The 19564-nt window shown below is 45.8% G+C and overlaps 2 protein-coding genes across 5 annotated transcripts in view; both read right to left on the minus strand.

The window, feature by feature from the left end:
• Nucleotides 1–2625, minus strand: part of CAPN3 (calpain 3) — a 43361-nt gene extending 40736 nt beyond the window's left edge. The window contains exon 1 of one of the 2 annotated variants that reach the window (XM_084776374.1): nt 1833–2625. In XM_084776374.1, coding sequence (XP_084632500.1) covers nt 1833–2141 — 309 coding nt within the window. In that variant the 5' untranslated portion in view covers nt 2142–2625. The remainder of the gene's footprint in view (nt 1–1832) is intronic. The other variant, XM_084776373.1, reaches the window with a different exon arrangement.
• A 394-nt stretch (nt 2626–3019) lies between these two features.
• GANC (glucosidase alpha, neutral C) overlaps nt 3020–19564 on the minus strand; it is a 61684-nt gene continuing 45139 nt past the window's right edge. For 2 of the 3 annotated variants that reach the window (XM_084776348.1, XM_084776350.1), the window contains 6 exons: nt 17774–17850; nt 15171–15245; nt 11006–11119; nt 9437–9549; nt 7785–7888; nt 3020–3488 (listed from right to left, as the gene is read on the minus strand). In XM_084776348.1, coding sequence (XP_084632474.1) covers nt 3373–3488; nt 7785–7888; nt 9437–9549; nt 11006–11119; nt 15171–15245; nt 17774–17850 — 599 coding nt within the window. In that variant the 3' untranslated portion in view covers nt 3020–3372. Of the gene's footprint in view, nt 3489–4816; nt 6685–7784; nt 7889–9436; nt 9550–11005; nt 11120–15170; nt 15246–17773; nt 17851–19564 lie in introns of those variants that run through there. The other variant, XM_084776349.1, reaches the window with a different exon arrangement.

Consider the following 19564-nt stretch of genomic DNA (forward strand, 5'->3'; position numbering starts at 1 on the left):
AAGCCAGCTACCTTAGACTGTTCAAAGCAGTTCTGAAATATTTTGCTCCTGGGTCTACATGAAGTGTTTAACAGCACTTTTAATGCTTGTACCGGTGGCATTGTGGGGTAATCAGAAAGCTTCCCAAGGGCAAGAGAGATTCTCGGGGGTCCTTGGAGACTTACACGTCTTCAACCCTTAACCCACAGCCTCTGAGCCACAGGGTCTCCTCCTCAGTCTTGCCAAGCAGGAGCTCAGTGAGTCGGGGCGTTTTCTCTCCTTTTGATTTCTCTCTCTCCACCCCTGCGCTTTCTACATTGGCTTCTGGGCATGCTCAGTGCTGCTGCTGCAGATCAAGATGCAGTGCAAGTCTGCCCTCTCCTCAAAGGTTACTTGTCTCAGGTATTTCACAGCTTCCATGAGTGTTAGGTCATAGAGAACGTCAGGAGCAGTGTGTGTGAGTGAGTGTGTGTCTGTGCGTGCATGCACGTGTGTGCTTCAGGCTTTTCCTAGCTTACCTCATGTCTTTCTAGCTTTCACTCTTGGTATTGATCCACCAGCCGATCTTTTCTTTTTCCCCTTAGAAAACAATCATGTCCAGCCTTTTTAGGCAAAGAACTCTGTATTTAAAAAAAAAATTCATTGAATTTTATTTTATGTGCCTATGTGTAAGGGTGTCAGGTCCCCTGGAACTGGAGTCACAGACAGTTGTGAGCTGCCAAGTGGGTGCTGGGAATTGAACCCAGGTCTTCTGGAAGAGCAGCCCATGCTCTTAACCACTAAGCCATCTCTCCAGCCCCAAGTACTCTGTATTTTGTTGTTGCTAATTTGTTTTTTGTTTGTCTTTAAGTAACAGGTCCTCATATTGCTGAGACTGACCTCAAACTTGACAGTGTCAGCAATCCTACTGACTCAGCTTCTTCAGTAGCTAGGGCTTTAGGCAGGTACTAACACCCCTGGCTCAAGTACTCTTTAGGTCATTGTAATGCAGGCTGGAGAGATGGCTCATAGGTTAGAGAGTATATGCTGCTTTTGCAAAGAACCCGAGTCAGTTCCCAGCAGCCATGTCAGGCAGCTCACAACAGCCTATAAGTGCAGCTCCAGCTGCCCTCTTCTGGACTCTGCAGGCACCTGAAGTCATAGGAACACACACACACACACACACACACACACACACACACACAGAGAGAGAGAGAGAGAGAGAGAGAGAGAGAGAGAGAGAGAGAGAGAGAGAGAAGGAGAGGAGATAAAAAGTAATCACAACAAAGAGGCATAATCAGAGAAGGGAGTCAGGCGAACTCTGTTAGTGAAAGCCTGCAGCTACCGAGGAGGGTTTCACCCAGGCCCTGTTATGTGCTGGGTCTATTGCCAACCTACAGACAAAAAAAGAATCTTCTAGTCCCAATATTATATGTTGGAAAAAGTAGTCTTTGCCTCTCTCCTCTTTCCCTGGCTTCTGTGTTTCATGGTCACTGGCAAACTGACGAACAACATCTCTTGATTTTAGGCCAAGAAATGGAAGAAGTCTCAAGATATTTAGGCAGAGAGCATAGCTCTGGACACTGTAGAACTGGTTCTGGGAAAGGGACAGCCATTTTTAAAGATGAGTTAGGGATCTAATGACTCCATGAAAAGCAGGAAGAGAGAAAGGGAGGGAGGACCAGCCCCGCCTGCACTCTCTTAGATTTGACTCCGTCGTCCTCCCTTTTCACACTCGCAGCCAGAGCCCAGCCAGCCCCTGCCAGGGTCCTTCCCCCTGTGCCCATGTGCCCAGCCATGCCTGGGGAGGTGCTGAGTGGGAGGACTTCTCTGGGGCAAACTCCAGCCAGCTACGAAACCAGCAAGCTACTCACCGGAGGTCTCTTCCAGACGAACTGGATGGGGAACTTCTGGCTATAAAAGAGAGACGTCTCGTCCGGTGGGAACTCGGGGTCCAGATAAAGAACTTTCTTCTCTAGGCACTTCTTGCGGAGCTGCTCAAACGTCTTCTCTTTCACTCCGATAATCGGAAAGTTGCGGCTGATGATGGCTGAGTAGATGCCACCTGGGGGTCCGCCTCCGGCCTCGGTAGTCTTGCCTTGGCCCGGATGAGGAATTGGCCCCGGGGACCTGGGCTCAGCCCCTGTCCTTGGGGCCACAGTTGCACTAATGACAGTCGGCATGGCAGGCAACTTTGGAGGGAAGACTTATTATTATTATTTTAAAAGAAAACAAGATTCAGCTACCTTCAAGGAAAAGAAGCAAATTACAAAGCAGAAGTTGAAGTGATTCCGTCATCTGAGGAAAAAAAAAGTGGCCACACTCATTTCAAAGATTAAATCCTATCAGAAAGTTGGCTGGCTTATGACCGGCTTGAATAGGCGTGACCCTAGAGCCTTAGGGGCTTCTTGCGGAAGAGGCATTGAAGGATTTAGAAGCAGTTTCTACCTGGGGGCTCCTACCAGCAGCATGCTTGCCAGAGGGAGAAAAAGAGAGTGAGGGTTGTGTTTCAGTGGCCTGAAGAAGCTTAAGCCAGGAAAACTAAAAATAGACATGAAGTGGGATGTGAACACGAACGCAGGAGGCCAGTGTGTGACTTCACTGAGAGGAGGAGAAGGACCTGGCTGGACAGACTTCTCCGTTGACTAAGAACTCATATTGCCAATAAAGACAGGTGAACACCAGAAATCAGCAGAGGGTGTTAGGGGCTAGGCAGCCATACAGGCTACTGAAGCTGGGTCCGCTGGACACATGGAGAACAGTTTTTGAACAGCTACCTGGAATGGGAGGGGGGGAGCGCATGTTCCATGTATTTCTGAGAACATGACTTTTACTTTCTAAAATGTTAGGATATCAGAACGTTACTTAATATTAGAGTCAGTATCTTTCCTAGAATGTTCTGGAATCAGCTTTGGGTCCAACTGGGTAGAAAATGCCACTCAGCAGAATTTCCAGTCAAGGAAATACATCTCTTCTTGCCCATTGGACCTAGACGTACCTGCCTCTTCCTACCCCCAATTACACACCAAGATCAAGTCTACTACACAGCGCGTATCCTGGGAGATTATTTATTGAGTATATTATTTAGCTACACCCCATCAACATCTAGACAGAAGTGGGGAATAGCCCTAGGACATCATGTCTAAGATTCAGCTTCAGGGCTTTTAAAAGAGAGTGAAAGAGGCCGGGGAAGGGAGTTGCTTGCCTGGGCTCCAGCTGTCGGGCCGCACCCCCTCACCCATGGTAATTGCTTTCTGGGCCATAATTAGATGGCTACATCTGAAGCAGAGCCTTGTCCCAGCTTGCAGCTGTGCCTGTTCCTAAGTGACCAGCCTTATAGATCCAAGTTTAGAAGGTATGGGGAAGGGTAGAAAGTGACAGCTGAAATAGGGGGCAGAGGGCAGGAGAGATGGCTCAGGGATACAGCACTTGCCATGCAAGTGTGAACATCTGAGCTCCCACGTAGGTGCAGTAGCATGTCTGCCATCCCAGCACAGTGAGATGGGAAGCATGGGCCAGGGTGTCAGCCTCTGTATCAGGAAACAACAAAAAGACTGTGTCATATCATGTCTCAAACAAGGAATTGGCCCCTGGGCTCAGCCCCTGTCCTTGGGGCCACAGGACCTATACCCCAGGTTTCATTTTCTACATGTGCTATGGCATATATGTATATGCCAACACTCACACACAAATATGCACACCTCTCTCTCAGACACACACACACACACAGAGGGAGAGACAGAGACAGAGAGATAGAGAGAGAAGGAGAGAGGGAGAGGGGAGAAAAGAGGGAGAAAGGGAGAGGAGAGGAGAGAGGGAGGGAGAGAGAGAGAGAGAGAGAGAGAGAGAGAGAGAGAGAGAGAGAGAGAGAGAGAGAGTTAGTTCATGATCCTTGGCATCCTATGTCTTACCTATTGGATCTATCAGCTTATCTTTCTGTCCCTCCTAGAAAATGCCCAAGGTACCAGTACTCTTTTGTTGTTGTTTGTTTTTTGTTTTGTTTTTTGAGACAGGGTCTCTGTGTTAGCCTTGGCTGTCCTGGACTCGCTTTGTAGACCAGGCTGGCCTCAAACTCATAGCGATCCGCCTGCCTCTGCTTCTGCCTCCCGAGTACTGGGATTAAAGGAATGTGCCACTGCGCCCAGCATTTGTTTTGTTTTTTTTGAGACAGGATTTCTCTGTGTTGCCCTGGCTGTCCTGGAACTCACCCTGTAGACCAGGCTGGCCTTGAACTCACAACAATTTGCCAGCCTCTGGCTCCCCGAGTGCTGGGATTACAGGCATGTGCCACTGCACCCAGCAGGCACAGACAACAGAGGAGAGCAGTCTCTGCAGGTGCCTGTCCAGATTCAGAGTCTAGGTTGGCCACTGCTGGCTGTGACTATGTAGCTTTAGTCAAGGTATCTTTCTTCCTTTGAACCAATCTTCTCCCACATAAAATGGGGATAATGATAAGTCATTCAGTTGTTTGGCTGGTGAAAGATTAAACAAGTTAACTCATATAATGCATTTAAAATGGTGTTAGGGTGTCGTAAGCACTCAGCAAGTGGTTAAAAAAAGGACTGAATTTAATATTACTTTGGGGTTAGGTTGGGTTGAATGACCGTTCACTCATGGTGTCAATCAGCTATCCATCACTGTAACAAAATAAATGAGACAACCAACTGATACAGACAAGAGGTTTATTTTAGCTCATATTTTTAGAGGTTCTAGCCCTTATCAGTTAGCTCCACTGTTTTGGACCTGTGAAAAGGGAGAAAACATCGTGGGAAAATCTGGTGGCAAAGGAAAAGCATCTACCTCATGACCAGGAAGCAAACAAGGAGGAAAAGCTATGAAAAAACAGCACAACCAAAAGCACCTTATAGAAGAGTTTATTTTGGCTTCTGTTCATAGGGAGAGTCCATAGCAGCAAGGGAGGCATGGCAGCAGGTGCTGGACCAGGTTACTGAGAAAGACATCACATCTCAACAGCACACAGGGAGCAGGGCAAGCAAACCAACGGAGTGAGGCTATACCTGATCAAAGCCTGTCCTCAACAACGCATTTCCTTCAGCAAGGCTGCACCTCCTAAAACTTTCATAACCTCCCCAGACAGCGCCACCAACTGGGGACCAAATGCTTCATCCAAACTACCACAGTGGTACGACAGGTATGAGAGAGAGAGAGCAGGAGCCTAGGGGACGCACACTCCAGTAGAGAAATACACAGTTCTGCTTGTGCTATTAAGGCGTTCCCCCGAGAATGTGGAGCACAGCACAGTGATTTGTGGGGCAGCATTTCAGAGAAAGGGAAAATACTGCCAGTGGGTACTGGGGGGCGTGGCTGGGGTGTCAGAAGCTTTCATGGAAAAGTAGGATTAGGGTTGAGTCTGGAAGGGTGGTAAGAGCTGTGTAGGTGGGGGCAAGGCAGGGCACTGTGGTTAAGGGAAGGGAAGGTAGCACGGTGACAGTTGCAAGTAGGTAATAAGCGTAGCGGGAGGCTCATATGCTGAGGACCTCAGGCCACCCCAGTAGCTGCCGCAGCAGGCAGCAGAGGTCTCCAGAGCCAGTGCCCTGGTGTGCTACAGTACTCTAGCCTGAGCCAAGCACAGGGAAGAGTCATGCTGAGGTGTCTTTATTTACAATCTTTTGCTCAGTGTGTGTGTGTGTGTGTGTGTGTGTGTGTGTGTGTGTGTGTGTTCATTTTGACTTTTAAAGATAGTACATGAAAATATTACTTATTTTGGTTATTGGTTATGTCTAAGACAAGTGCCTCTCACTTCTGTGATGATGCAATCCCAGCACTGTGCTCTGTTTTTGAAGTTCACTTGTGAGATGTGGTATTTATTTCATTATTACTAATTATAGCTTATTTGTGTTCTAAATATTCTTCCGGTAGTAGATAGTATTTAATAAAATATCATTAAAAGGAGTAAATCTGAATTTGGAGATTGGTTTGGTACTTCTGAATCCAAGAAACATGAAACGGGATCTGAGCCTTGTGCCCCTGAGTCACTCTCTAGGGAGAAGAACTTTCCATAGCTCTGTCCATGTGCTGTCTGCTGGAGCGGCTGCCATGCCCACACTGCTCTTGATAGAAGGTAACCCTGAGAGTGCCTGGCACTGCCATCTGTTTGGAGACTGGTTTGGGCAACTCTGATGCTGCTGCTGCTGCTGCCACAGCCAGAGTAACTGTGCTGCACAGCCTGAACAAGGCCCACAGCTGGGCTTCGTGAGTAGCCCCGCCCCAGGTCAAGCCCCTCACTGAACTCTGGGCTTTGTGGGCTTGTGGGAAAGCAGTGCTTGTCCAGAGTGTCAACGATATATCTTTAAATGTAAAAGCTAACGTCTTAGTTTCAAATTTTTCTTTTTGAGACAAGGTCTTGCAATGTAGCTCAAGCTAGTCTTGAACTCATGATCCTTCTGCTTGAGCTTTCTGAGTGTTGGGATTGTAGGAGCCACTGCACCTGGCTACAATCTTAAAACCTGAAATCTACTGGTCATGAGTCCACTAGAGATAAGTGACATATCATTTTCCCCAGGGAAGCAAGTTAGTGGCAGGCCAGGTCTCGCAGAAGGCCAGGAAGGTAGAGAGGCCAGGGGATTTCTGTACTCATCACCAGGGCACCTGCTCATCATCTGACATGAACCTCCCAGTCATCACCAACGCTCAGAGAAAGCTTCTCCAGACTCAGGGTGGATGTTTTGGCACAATATGTAAAAGCCACAGGCTGAATTTCACCACCTACATGGCAAAATGATAAAAAACAAACAAACAAACAAAAACAACAACAAACACTTTGTGAGAAATCAGGAGAGAAAATCTTTTCTCTCTCTCTCCAAATCTGATATGTCGTCTGATGCTCTCAAACAATGTTATACCTCACTTAGGAGAAGCCGGAAGCACTTTTGTCATGAACTCCTGTGAATGTTTTAAGATATGAAAAGTCTCGTTGTTTTAAATACAATCTTGTTGGAAAGGAACTATAAGGAGCAAAGTGATTTGTCCAAGAAATGCAGTAGGCGAGGGAGGGCATAATTCTACACCATCACTTGTATCAGTTTTTCAAAATTCTAAGTATTCTTCAAGTCTGAAGAAGGCTGTAACCTACTACAAATTAAGAAACACCTAGAGGATCCCTGTGAGTTCCAGGGCAGCCTCATCTACATAGGGAGTTTCAGGACAGCCAGGGCTACACAGAGAAACCCTGTCTGGAAAAAAAACAAAAACAAAAAGAAGGAGGAAGAGAGGAGGGGGAGGACAGGAGGGGGAGGAGGAAGAAAAAGGGGAAGGGGGAGGAGGAGAGGGAGGAGGAGGAAGAGGAGGAGGAAGAGGAGGAGGAAGAGGAGAAACAGAAGAAGAAGAAGAAGAAGAAGAAGAAGAAGAAGAAGAAGGAGAAGAAGGAGAAGAAGAAGAAGAAGAAGAAGAAGAAGAAATATATAGAATATTGCTATAGGCCTCTAGTAGTTTCTCTTAGTAAATATTAACTATGGGAGAAAGACCAGTTCAGGAAGATTAGCCTGCTACTCTAGAGCAGTGGTTCCCAACCTTCCTAATGCTGTGACCCTTTCATACAGTTTTCCTCATGTTGTGATGACCCCCAACTGTAAGATTACTTTGTTGCTACTCTTTAACTATAATTTTGCTGTTAAGAATCATAATGTGAATATCTGACATGCAGGATATCTGATATGAGACCCTGTGAAAGGGTTGTTTATGAAACCACAGGTTGAGAACTGCTTCTCTGGAGACTAGAGCAGAGATGGCCTGAGCTCCGTGCAGTATGACAGTTTGGGACTGACCATCTCTTCACCACAGATACTTCTGTGTTTGCAAATACTTACCAGGTGAGTGGGTAGTCACGGAAGATGGCTTCTTCCTAAGGCCTAAGATCAGGATCTGCTCTACAGTGCAGCTGCTGGCATAATGGCCCTTCTCATCAGCACACCTGGAAGGGTACAAATGGTGTTAGGAAAAGCAGAGGGGCGGGGTCTCTAGCTGGCCACCAGGTCAGTCTCTCCATCCCTGCGAGTGCTTCTCCTGTTTGCCTCTATGGAGTCAGGGTCCAGGTAGGAGCCATATTCAGTAGGGCAAAGGGATGAAAGCAGGTGGGACTAGGTAATCAGGGACCACATCAAGCTCCCTAAACCGTCTGAAGAACACAAAAGACATGGTGTCACTTGGATATTACAATCAAGCTGAAAGAAACCAGACATTTAATTACTTGGTTCATGGAGGAATGAAGGTAATAATGAATACTTAGATGGAATAGTTTTATTTTGTAGGCAGGTGGGAGAAAAAAGATAAGGGCAAAAAAGAAAGCTTTCAGGATCAGTGATTGAAAATGCAAAGAGGGAGGGAGAGATAGCTCAGAGGTTAAGAGCACTGGCTGCTCTTCCAGAGGTCCTGAGTTCAATTCCCAGCATCCACATCGTGGCTTACAACCATCTTTCATAAGATCTGGTGCCCTCTTCTGGTGTGCAGGTGGAATACTGTGTATATGATAAATAAATCATTAAAAAAAAAAAAGAAAGAAAGAAAGAAAAAGAAAAAATAAAAATACAAATGGACTTCACCATTTACTTAAGTAATATCTTAAAGAATATGTATTAGTTACTTTTGTTTTATGAATATGAGTGTTTTGGATGTATGTATGAAGTGTACCACATACCTCTGGAGGCCAGAAGAGGGGGATCAGCTCCCCTGCAGCTGGACTTAAAGACAATATGGATGCTGGGAACTGAACCTGGGTCCTCTTCAAGAGCAGCCAGGGCTCTTTAACCCACAGGTCATCTTCCAAGCCCCTAAATAGTAACTTAAAACTTGAGCTCTTGCCGGGCATGGTGGCTCACACCTTTAATCTCAGGACTCGAGAGGCAGAGGCAGGCGGATCACTGTGAGTTCGAGGCCAGCTTGGTCTACAAAGTGAGTCCAGGACAGCCAAGGCTATGCAGAGAAACCCTGTCTCAAAAAACAAAACAAAACAAAACAAAAATCTTGAGCTCCCCATTTACTTGAAGATGTGGAGAGGATAGCAGAATCTAAGCAGAGCCACAGCGTCACTGCTGCCCTCACCTTTGGTTAGAACACTGGAACAGAATCTAAGCAGAGCCACAGCGTCACTGCTGCCCTCACCTTTGGTTAGAACACTGGAACAGAATCTAAGCAGAGCCACAGCGTCACCGCTGCCCTCATCTTTGGTTAGAACACTGGAACAGAATCTAAGCAGAGCCACAGCGTCACCACTGCCCTCACCTGTTGCTTAGAACACTGGAGCAGAATCTAAGCAGAGCCACAGCGTCACTGCTGCCCTCACCTTTGGTTAGAACACTGGAGCAGAATCTAAGCAGAGCCACAGCGTCACCGCTGCCCTAACCTTTGGTTAGAACACTGGAGCAGAATCTAAGCAGAGCCACAGCGTCACCGCTGCCCTAACCTTTGGTTAGAACACTGGAGCAGAATCTAAGCAGAGCCACAGCGTCACCGCTGCCCTCACCTGTTGCTTAGAACACTGCAGCAGAATGAAAGCTTGCGGTGTAAGAACTGGTCCTGGCGCAGGTACTGGAAGGAGTGGCCATCATCGAGATACAGCTCCCCCGCGGCAGAGCCCTGCACAGGGAATCAGAGGATCTGCTGGTGGCAATACTTTTATAGAAAAAAAGTCATCTTCCAAAGGGAAAGAGTAACATCCAAAAATGTGTGAAAAAACTGAAAAGCTGAGTATTCAAACTGCACAAAGTCACACACAAGTTCCCTACATATTCAATATCCAATCACCCCGAGTAGATAATAAAATAATATGAACAGGGTTTGGTAACATAAGAGGAGCTCAAAGAGTTAGACTTTGTTGAAGGAAATTTAAATATGAAACATAGTCAGTAATGAATTCTGTGACAATACTATCCCAGAATGTGAAAAGCAAGTTCACAGAATGGAATTGCAGGTGAAAAATATCACTATATAATAGATGAAGTCATCTGTCTTTAGATGCCTTTCCTACTCAACGGGGGAGGACCCCTACTCAGCCAACCAGTACAGCCCTCCACAGGCAGGCTAGTTACTAACAGTTCTGCTGTAGGATGGGTCTCTAGCTTTTTAAATTTATTCTGGGACCCCCCATGGATCCTAGACCATAGTTTGCCTGAATAAGACAAGCTGCAATAAAATACATGAGAAAGGAAGCTATAATTTAGTCAGGCAGTGGTGATGCATGCCTATAATCCCAGCACTCAGGGAGGCAGAGGCAGGCAGATCTCTGTGAGTTCAAAGCCAAGCCTGGTCTACAAATGAACCCCAGACAGCTAAGGCTACACACACACAAAAGCCTGTTTTGAGAGACCAAAACCGAACCCCTGCCAAAAAGTACAACTATAACAAAAATATGTTTTTGGCTGTGTAAGGCATTGGGGTAAATAGGTAAGAGAGGTGTACACCACACGCTTTACTTGGCTCAACAGACACTTGCAACACTCTCACGCCATACTCAAGGAGACTTTAGTTACTGCAGCTGCCTGATGAGAACAGCAGTCACTGAACAGGTGTGCGGATACCCAAAGTAGGTAAGACAGGCGCTTGCTTGTTTTTGAGACAGGGTTTCTCTGTGTATCCTTGGCTGTCCTGGCCTCACTTTGTAGACCAGGCTGGCCTCGAACTCACAGAATCCACCTGCCTCTGCCTCCCTGAGTCCTGGGATTACAGGCATATGCCACCATGCCCAGCTTATGACATATTTTTAATGGCCCTCTTCTGTACAGGACTGAGTGTCAGGACTACAGGACATGGCAACATAATAAATATTCTTCCAGGAGCAATCCATGCCAACCTGAGAGATGGACATTACATGCCCTGGAAGCATGTTTGCATCATTCCTGGATCTCAGAGTCCTAAGAATAATGCCAGGAAGGGCAGACGTCAGTGATTCAGAAATGATTCGGCCCTGACTTTGAGACAATCATCAGGAGCACTGTTTCATATGAAATCCATTACGTTTTCATATCTCCAAAAGGCTACCACTGTAAAATGATGGAATAAAGGTAAATAAAAAGGTGAATGGCTTTGCAAATACCTGAGTGCTTAAAGCCACCCGGAGTCCATATGGGGCATCAGTCATCCAGCCGGTGGACTTTCCCACAGTGGTCTTTGTTGGTACCACACTTCCGCCTCGTTGAAACACTGGTATCTGCAATGCAGCAGCACTCTCAGGGATGAGAACCCATACAAAGAACTCTCCAAGTAGAATTTAAAAATATCTCACTATATGAGATCCATACTCTTCACACACATGAACTTAAGCCAAGAGACTGTCTATGGGGAGAGAAATGGCAAGCGTGGGGAATGTGGATTGGGAGGCAGAGGCAGGAGGATCGCTGTGAGTTCGAGGCCAGCCTGGTCTACAAAGTGAGTCCAGGACAGCCAAGGCTACACAAAGAGATCCTGTCTCAAAAAACTGAAAAAACAAAACAAAACAAACAAACAAACAAACAAACAAAAAAACAAAAAAAAAACAAACAAATGAAAAAAAAACAAAAAACCAAAAACTTGGCTATTCCAGCTGGGAAACTCCAAAGAATGGTCCTGACCATTTAATGTTTAATAAAACTTGCTTTAAATTTGGCCCTCAAATTGTTTACTTATTTACTTTTATAGTTACTGCTTTGTGTGTGTGTGTGTGTGTGTGTGTGTGTGTGTGACACATACACGCCGTAGCTCAGAAGACAGCTTTGTGAAGTCAGTTCTGTCTTCCCATCTTCATGTGGGTTCTGAGAATTGAACTGAGGTTGTCAAGCTGGCATCATATAAGCACTGAGCTGACTTGCGGGGACCAAATCATCCATATTTTAAAATACTGGGGCAATTATATACACTCCCCAATTTATTTATTTTTTGTTTTTGTTTTGTTTTGTTTTTTTGGTTTTTTGAGACAGGGTCTCTCTGTGTAGCCTTGGCTGTCCTGGACTTACTTTTTAGACCAGGCTGGCCTCGAACTCACAGCGATCCGCCTGCCTCTGCCTCCCGAGTACTGGGATTAAAGGCGTGCGCCACCACGCCCGGCCACTCCCCAATTTATTATCGATACCTGACCGTCTTAGCTTAGGGTCTGTTGCTGTGACTGGAAGAAACATGGGGGAGAAAAGGGTTTATATCTTCTTACATCTCACAGTCCCTCAGCAAGGGAAGTCAACACAGAACGTGGAGACAAGTTCAGGAACCGAAGCAGAGGCCTTGGAGAAACCCTGCTAACTGGCTTGCTTCCTGGCTCCTGCTCAGCTACAGTCCTCAGGTCTGCCTTGGGGTGGTACCACCCACAGTGACCTGTCAATCAAGGAAATGCCTCACACACATGCCTAAGGCCAGTCTCATAGAGATGGCTCCTCCACTGAGGGTCTCTCTTCCCAGGGGAATCTAGTTTATGTCAAGTTGATAAATTAACTAGCATACTATCCTTGCCACTTCTTTGTTTAAACGATGAATTTTATTCTGCTCATCCTTTTGGAGGTCCAGAGTTACTTCTGGAAACTCATTTTTCAACTTTATCAGAAAGGACATTCTATTTTAGACCTTTAACATCCTTGTCAATAAAATAACAAGACTGCTAGAGAGTGGATTTTTCTGTTTATGTAAGTGGGCGCAATGGTACTAGTGCACACAGTGTTCTGTGTCTGGGGAGAGGATGTGTGCCCTTTCTCACAGCGTCTATGCACTTTTCTTTCCCTGCTTGTCTGGGTCAGCAGGATGACTGACTCAGTTCTGTGGCTCAAGAGCTGCTTCTTCTACAGACACCATCAAGGCATACAACATGGCTGTGGGCGTGGTCCACATCTATCAGTCTTTTGGGATGGGCAGGAGACCCTCTGGTAAGGAGCTAACCAGATCACATCAGTGCGTGTGCTTTTCTCTGAATAATGTGTGAGCAAGGAGAAGATGAAAACAGGTGTGTGATTTGGGGAGACAGTGGAATAGTCTAGATGTGCTCCACCCCTCCCTGCCCTCCCCAATTCAGAAGTAGCAAAAAGAAAAGCCAACTCTTCTTTTTCTTTCTTCTTCCTCCTTATTTTTTTATTTTTTCATTTAAGAACAAGGTTGTAGGCTGGGTGGCGGCGGTGCACGCCTTTAATCCCAGCACTTGGGAGGCAGAGGTAGGTGGATCTCTGTGAGTTTGAGGCCAGCCTGGTCTACAAAGTGAGTCCAGGGCAGCCAGAGCTACACAGAGAGACCCTGTCTCAAAAACAACAACAACAACAACAACAACAACAACAACCAAAAGAAACCCAAACAAAAATCAAATAAACCAACAAAAAGAGCAAGGTTGTAAATTACAGTGGAACGGGCTGCAGACTCAGAAAACTTGCAGGGGGGGTGGGTGGGAGGGCCTTGTCCTAGTTCTGTCACAACTCAGTGGTGATTCTGGACCAAAAAATAAAAATAAAAATAAAAATAACTCTGACAGTCAGTTTCTTCATGTGCAAACGAATAAGAATGGCTCCATATGCTCACACGTTTGAATGTTTGGTCACCAGGGAGTGACACTATTTGAAAGGATTAGCAAGATGGGGGTGTGGCCTTGTTGGAGGAAGTGTGTCACTGGGGGTGGGCTGTGTGCTTTCAAAAGCCCTCCCCAGGCCCTATGTCTCTCCGCGTGCAGAAGAGGATGTAGCTCTCAGCTCCTTCTCCAGAACCACACCTGCCTGCTGCCATGCTCTCTGCCATGAGGACAATGGGCTAAGCCTCTGAAACTGCGAGCAAAACCCTGCAGTTACATGCTTTCTTTTCTAAGAGCTGCCTTGGTCATGGTGCCTCTTCACAGCAACAGAGCAGTGACTGAGACAAAGGGTGGACGATCACTAAGGTCTCTTTCAGATCTGAAAGTTGGTGTCTGGAACCATTTTCTCTATAATGAAATGACTGCTGACAATCTGGAAGAACAACACCACTATTCTATTAATGTTCATTCTACAGGGCCTGCGGTCATGCCTGTGACTCAGCAGGATGGCCACCCTGGCTCGAGTTTCATAACTGATGGATTCTCATGCCCAGAGGCCCAGAGCTGCACCTTCCATTTTCTGACATTTCACTTGGCATTGCAGTGCCCACTCACTGTTTCTTTTCTCAGAGTTTCTCTTCATAGACAGTGTAGATATACAGGAGAGAGTTGTTTATCCTTAATATTCCATGACACAAGTCAGAGTATGTGTATTTTTAAATTCTTTACATATCTTAACAGCTTTACTGATACAATCCGTATACTTCAAAATTTACAATTAGAGCACTTTGGTATATTATTAAGTCATGTAACCATAGCCACGGTCAATTTTAAAACCCTCCCAGCACCTCTAGAGGAAACATGTACCCTTCAGCAGTTGATTGCTTCCTAAGTTCTCTCTCAAGCACAACCCAAGGCAAGTTACTATAATCAGCTTTCTCTATATGTCACATATATGTTATGTTGAACGCTACACCCTTGGTTCACTTTTTGTAGAAATGCATTATAAACGGAATGCTTGTGCCTCCCCAGTCATAGGTTAAAGCTGAAGTGACTGTTTCTGGAGACAGGCTCATAAGGAAAGTCCTCATACGATAGGAATAGTATCCTTATGAGAATGCTTTTTTATTTTATGTATTTGTTTTGCCTGTGTGTGTGTATGTGCACCACATGTATTCCTGGTGCCTGTGGAAATCAGAGAGAAGGCAATGGGTCACCTGCAGATGGTTGTAGCCACCATATGGGTGCTGAGAACCAAATCTAGGTCTTCTTCAAGAGCAGCAGTGCTCTTAACCACAGAGCCAGCTCTTCAGCCCCACTTACCAGTACACTGTCCCTTTTCTTTCTTTCTTTCTTTCTTTCTTTCTTTCTTTCTTTCTTTCTTTCTATCTTTCTTTCTTTTTTTCGAGACAGGGTCTCTGTGTAGCCTTGGCTGTCCTGGACTTGCTTTGTAGACCAGGCTGGCCTCAAACTCACAGAGATCCACCTGCCTCTGCCTCCCGAGTGCTGGGATTAAAGGTGCACACCACCACACCCAGCTCATTGCCCCTTTTCTGTCCCCATTCCATCTCCCCATATGTGCCAGGAAGAACTGTTTCAGGAGGGCTTGAGGCAGCTGGCACTTTGATATAGGTCGTATACCTTCATAACTATAGGAAGATGAATTTCTGTTGTCTAAGCCACCCAGATTGTACTCTGAGCAGACTAACACAGCTAAATAGGTAAAAATAATACTCTGAAAATAACTTACAGTATCCAAGGTTACAGGAATCTTCACAGTACACCCTCCTTTCCAATATGCAAATGTCTTAGAATCATACCAGACCTAAAAAGTAACAGACTCTTTTGAAAATAGTCTGGGCAAATTCTCTTCTGAGAAGCCTGCATGTATCCAATGACTATTTCCTTTTGCCCTTTAATAAAGCTGTCTTGCAATTCCAGGAAGAAAGGAAGGAAGGAATAAAAAGTTTAAATAAGTATAATTAAAATTTGTGGGAGAAGTTAGGAAGAATACACCCCATGCCCGTGTGTGTGTGTGTGTGTGTGTGTGTGTGTGTGTGTGTGTGTGTGTTGTGTGTGTGTGTGTGTGTGGTGTGTGTGTGTGTGTGTGTGTGTGTGTGTGTGTGTGTGTGTGTGTGTTACTGGGGATTGAACCTAAGGTCTCATGCATCCTGAGGAAGTATTTTACAATTTAAGTGTTTCTTTCTTTCTTTCTTTTTTTTTTTTTTTTTTTTTTTTGTGGTTTTTCCGAGACAGGGTCTCTCTGTGTAGCCTTGGCTGTCCTGGACTCGCTTTGTAGACCAGGCTGGCCTCAAACTCACAGTGATCTGCCTGCCTCTGCCTCCCTTGTGCTGGAATTAAAGGTGTGGGCAACCACGCCGGCTCTCCTGCCCTTTTCACTTAAAAACAACAACAACAAAATCCCTTATTGTTTCCTTGTGAATTTCACATCACTCATCCCGGTCCCACTCATCTCCCCATCCCTTTGTGTCTGCCCTCTGCCCTTGCAACCTACCTCCAAAAGAAAATGAAAAAAGCAAAACAAAACAACAACCAAACCCATCTGTGTGGAAGCTGTAGTGTGTCATGTTGTCCCACAGTACACCCTTTTGCCCACACATCTTTACTTGCAAATGTTCATTGTAATGAATCATTGGTCTGGTTCGAGGTCTCTGGCTTCTGCTACACTGTCTAAACTGGATCCCAATGAGGCTTCTCTTGGATATCCTGTTGCTGCCCTATGCCTTGGAGATCCTGCAGCTTTGGATCTGCAGGAATGGCCTTTTCACTCCCTCCAGAAGATCACGGGTGAGGCAGATGTTAGAGTGGGCCAACTCAAAGCCCTGGATCTGGGCCTGGGTGGTGACTGAGTTGGTCACTCTGCCAGCTATCCCACATCCACACCACTAGGCTCTCCAGCACTGGCCTGGCTAGGTCACCCAGGGCCTAGCCAGCAAGGTGCAGGGCCAGGTCTCCAGCTCTCATGTCCGTGGGGTGACTTATCTTCACTTTCACCACTGGGGTCAGCTCTACTGTGCTGCCCAGGCAAGGTGTAGGGCCCACTCTCCCAAGTGTTGCAGTCTGTGGCCCTCTTTACTTTTTATTTGACATGGAGTCTTTCTAAGTTACCGAGGCTGTCCTTCGTCACTATGTAGCCCAGGTAAGCCTTGACCTCGTAATCTTCCTGCTGGAATTATGGGAATGTACCTCAGATCCCACATATTCTTCTTTTAAAACAACCCTCTCCCCCCCCACAAGAAAATCCCAAATCATGCAAAAAGGCTGGTGTTCGATTCTCAGCATAGAATAAATTGGGTGTGCTCAAACACCCACGGCAGGAGGATCAGAAGTTCAAGTTTATCCTAAATTTCAGAGCTAACCTGGGGTAAGACCCTCATCTCAAAAAGAAGAGGAGGAGGGAGAAGAGGAGTAGAAAGAGAAAGATGGTACTGAAGGGGTATGATTGAGGAACTAAAGGCCATTCCTTGTCCATCTATACATTCCAAAGGTAAGTGCTGAACAGCCTACCGCTGTAGGTGCTAGGTGCTAGAAATGCATGATAGTGAAGGAGAGTCTGTGAGTGAGAGGTGCGACCACACCTTCATGTCCCTATAGTCCCCTGACTTGTGAAAACGCCATGCCTGATCTGGCAAGGTGCCCAACAGGTAACGGTAAAGACTAGGTGCCTGAATTTGCTCCCGGGAACCCACATAAAGGTGGGAGGAGAAAACAGACTCCACAGCATTGTTCTCTGAGGTCCACGTACATGCTGTGGCACATGTGTCTTCCCCATCATGCACATATGATAAGTAAACCAACTTAGTGCTCATAACCATAAGTGAAATGGAAAAGAGACAACACAACAGAGCAAAGGAAAGCACAGAGCGAACTGATCACACAATCAGGATCACACGAACGGGAAAAGAAGAGCATTAGAGAAGACAGATGTGGAGGAACTCCACGGACCTTGGTCACTCCTACAGTGTTGCTCTTTGGGGGTGATTATGAAATCCAGAGAGTCCTAGCAAAGGAGGTGAGGTGCTGAATTACTAAAAAGACTCCCACAAAGTAACTTGGTGGAATAAATCCTCTACCTGAAAGGCCCCATCTCCAGAAGAATTCACTGATACATGTCAAAGTGTGAAAGTAAAAATCTCCCTGAGGTTGTCACCTATTCGTCTTCTCCACTTCCCCTCCACCAAGTTTGTCAGCCTCTGAGAACAGTGTCATGACTGTGGAAAACAGTCATCTGAGGCAAATTCACACCTGCGTGATGAAGCAAATCTCTTTCCCAAGAGAAATGCAGGCATGAGAGCTAGGAGACACAAGATATGTATCTGTTATTGCTCTTACCTCGCTTGACCCTGGCAGGAATACATCAGCGGTGGCAGCCTGTGGTTCTGTGACTGGGTGAACCAATAAAGCACCTCCTTAAAATTGGAGAGGAGATAAAACTGAGTATCAGTAGAGGAGACCTGCCAGGCTCCTTCCCTTCCCTGAACACCACTGTCATCTTAAGATCACTAGACCGTGATCCTCCATAAGGCAGAGACCATGGTGAATTAAACAAAGGTTCACCAGAGAGAAGCATGGGCTCAAAAAGGTAATGGGTTAAATCCACTGGAGTCTGTTAGGATCATGGGGCAGGGGCCCTAACATAGTCTTTTGAGGTTTTGCGGGCTTATTTGCTTTGGGTTTTGTTTTTTTTGAGACAAGGTCTGGCCTGGAACTTGCTCTGCATCCCAGGCTAGCCTTGGGATCCTCCTGCCTCAGCCACTTGAGCGCTAGCATTACAGGCTTGAGCTGCCGGGTTCAGTTCCACACTTTCATTTTCTGCATAACTACTGGTGTGCCAATAATCAGGAAGTGTCCCTGCACCTTCCCAAGTGCTTCACCATTTGCCACGATGGATGCTGGTTAGGGAGAGCTGTGATGCTATCTAGAGGACTTGAGTGCAGCTCTTCAGTTCCTCTTGCTTGGGCAGTTACCATTGCAGAGTGTGCACTTCTCTTAAGGATGGCCTGGACCATTACTTTTGCTTTCATATTGGCATTACACATGTCTAAAGTGCATCTACTTATGAATTCATCTTAAAAGCTTACTTATAGGGTCTCACTATGTAACCCGGGCACCTTGAACTTGTGAATGTTGACATTATGGGCTTGTATCACTGTGTCTATATTGAATTGTTTCTTCTAGTCAATAAAGATTTATTTACTGAGTCCAGGTACCATGCTAGGCTCTGGGGACATTTACATGAGTAAATAAAACAAGCACAGCTCTTACCTTCATTGAGATTGTGGTAAGGGAAGAACATAGATATTAAAAAGTAATTACAAGTGAATTAGGGTTAAAACAAATACTGAAAGAGGTAAAAGTACGAAGCAAAATGAAAATTACATAAAAGACAGGACTGACTTTGAGTAGCAAGGATAAAACTAAGGTATAAGGAAGCAAGGGACGATGAGAGATGCTTCTCCAAGGCAGTGACTATTAAGTTGAAGCCACATGTGAACCCAGACGGAGCCTGTGTGTGTTGTCCCAGAGCACGTCCTGAACAGAATCGTTATCGTTTACACTGGAGGCTCCCACTATTTAGAATTCATCTTCTGGGTCCCAATATCTGGCTTTGTTTCTTGGGCTTGATTCCTAATACAATAAGCTTTCACATTCTAGATTTCATAGCTGATCTTCACTAAAGAAGCCTAGCTAGGCATGGCAGTATATGCCTGCAACTCCAGCAATCTGCACATTGATGAAGAGGATTACAAGTTCAAGGACAACCTGGGCTACAAAGCCCTGTCTCAGATGAAAAAAACTGAGGTCCACTATTGCACATGAAATAAGCACTTCTGTGTTTTTGGCATTGGATCTACTTTTTTATACTTCCCTTGCCTGTAGCTGTCTCATCAGGCTTTTGAGAAGCAGACCCCAGGATCGCATACACAAATACGATGGATTTATTTGGCATTAATAAAGACATTTTTTGTTTGTTTTTCAAGATAGGGTTTCTCTGTGTAACCTTGGCTGTCCTGGGCTCTATAGACCAGGCTGGCCTCGAACTCACAACAATCCACCTGCCTCTGCCTCCCAAGCGCTGGGATTAAAGGCGTGCACCACCACGCTCAGCCCTAAAGACAATAT

This window comes from Acomys minous (assembly GCF_964271855.1).
Source record: "Acomys minous genome assembly, chromosome: 3".
In the NCBI taxonomy this organism is placed as follows: Eukaryota; Metazoa; Chordata; class Mammalia; order Rodentia; family Muridae; genus Acomys; species Acomys minous.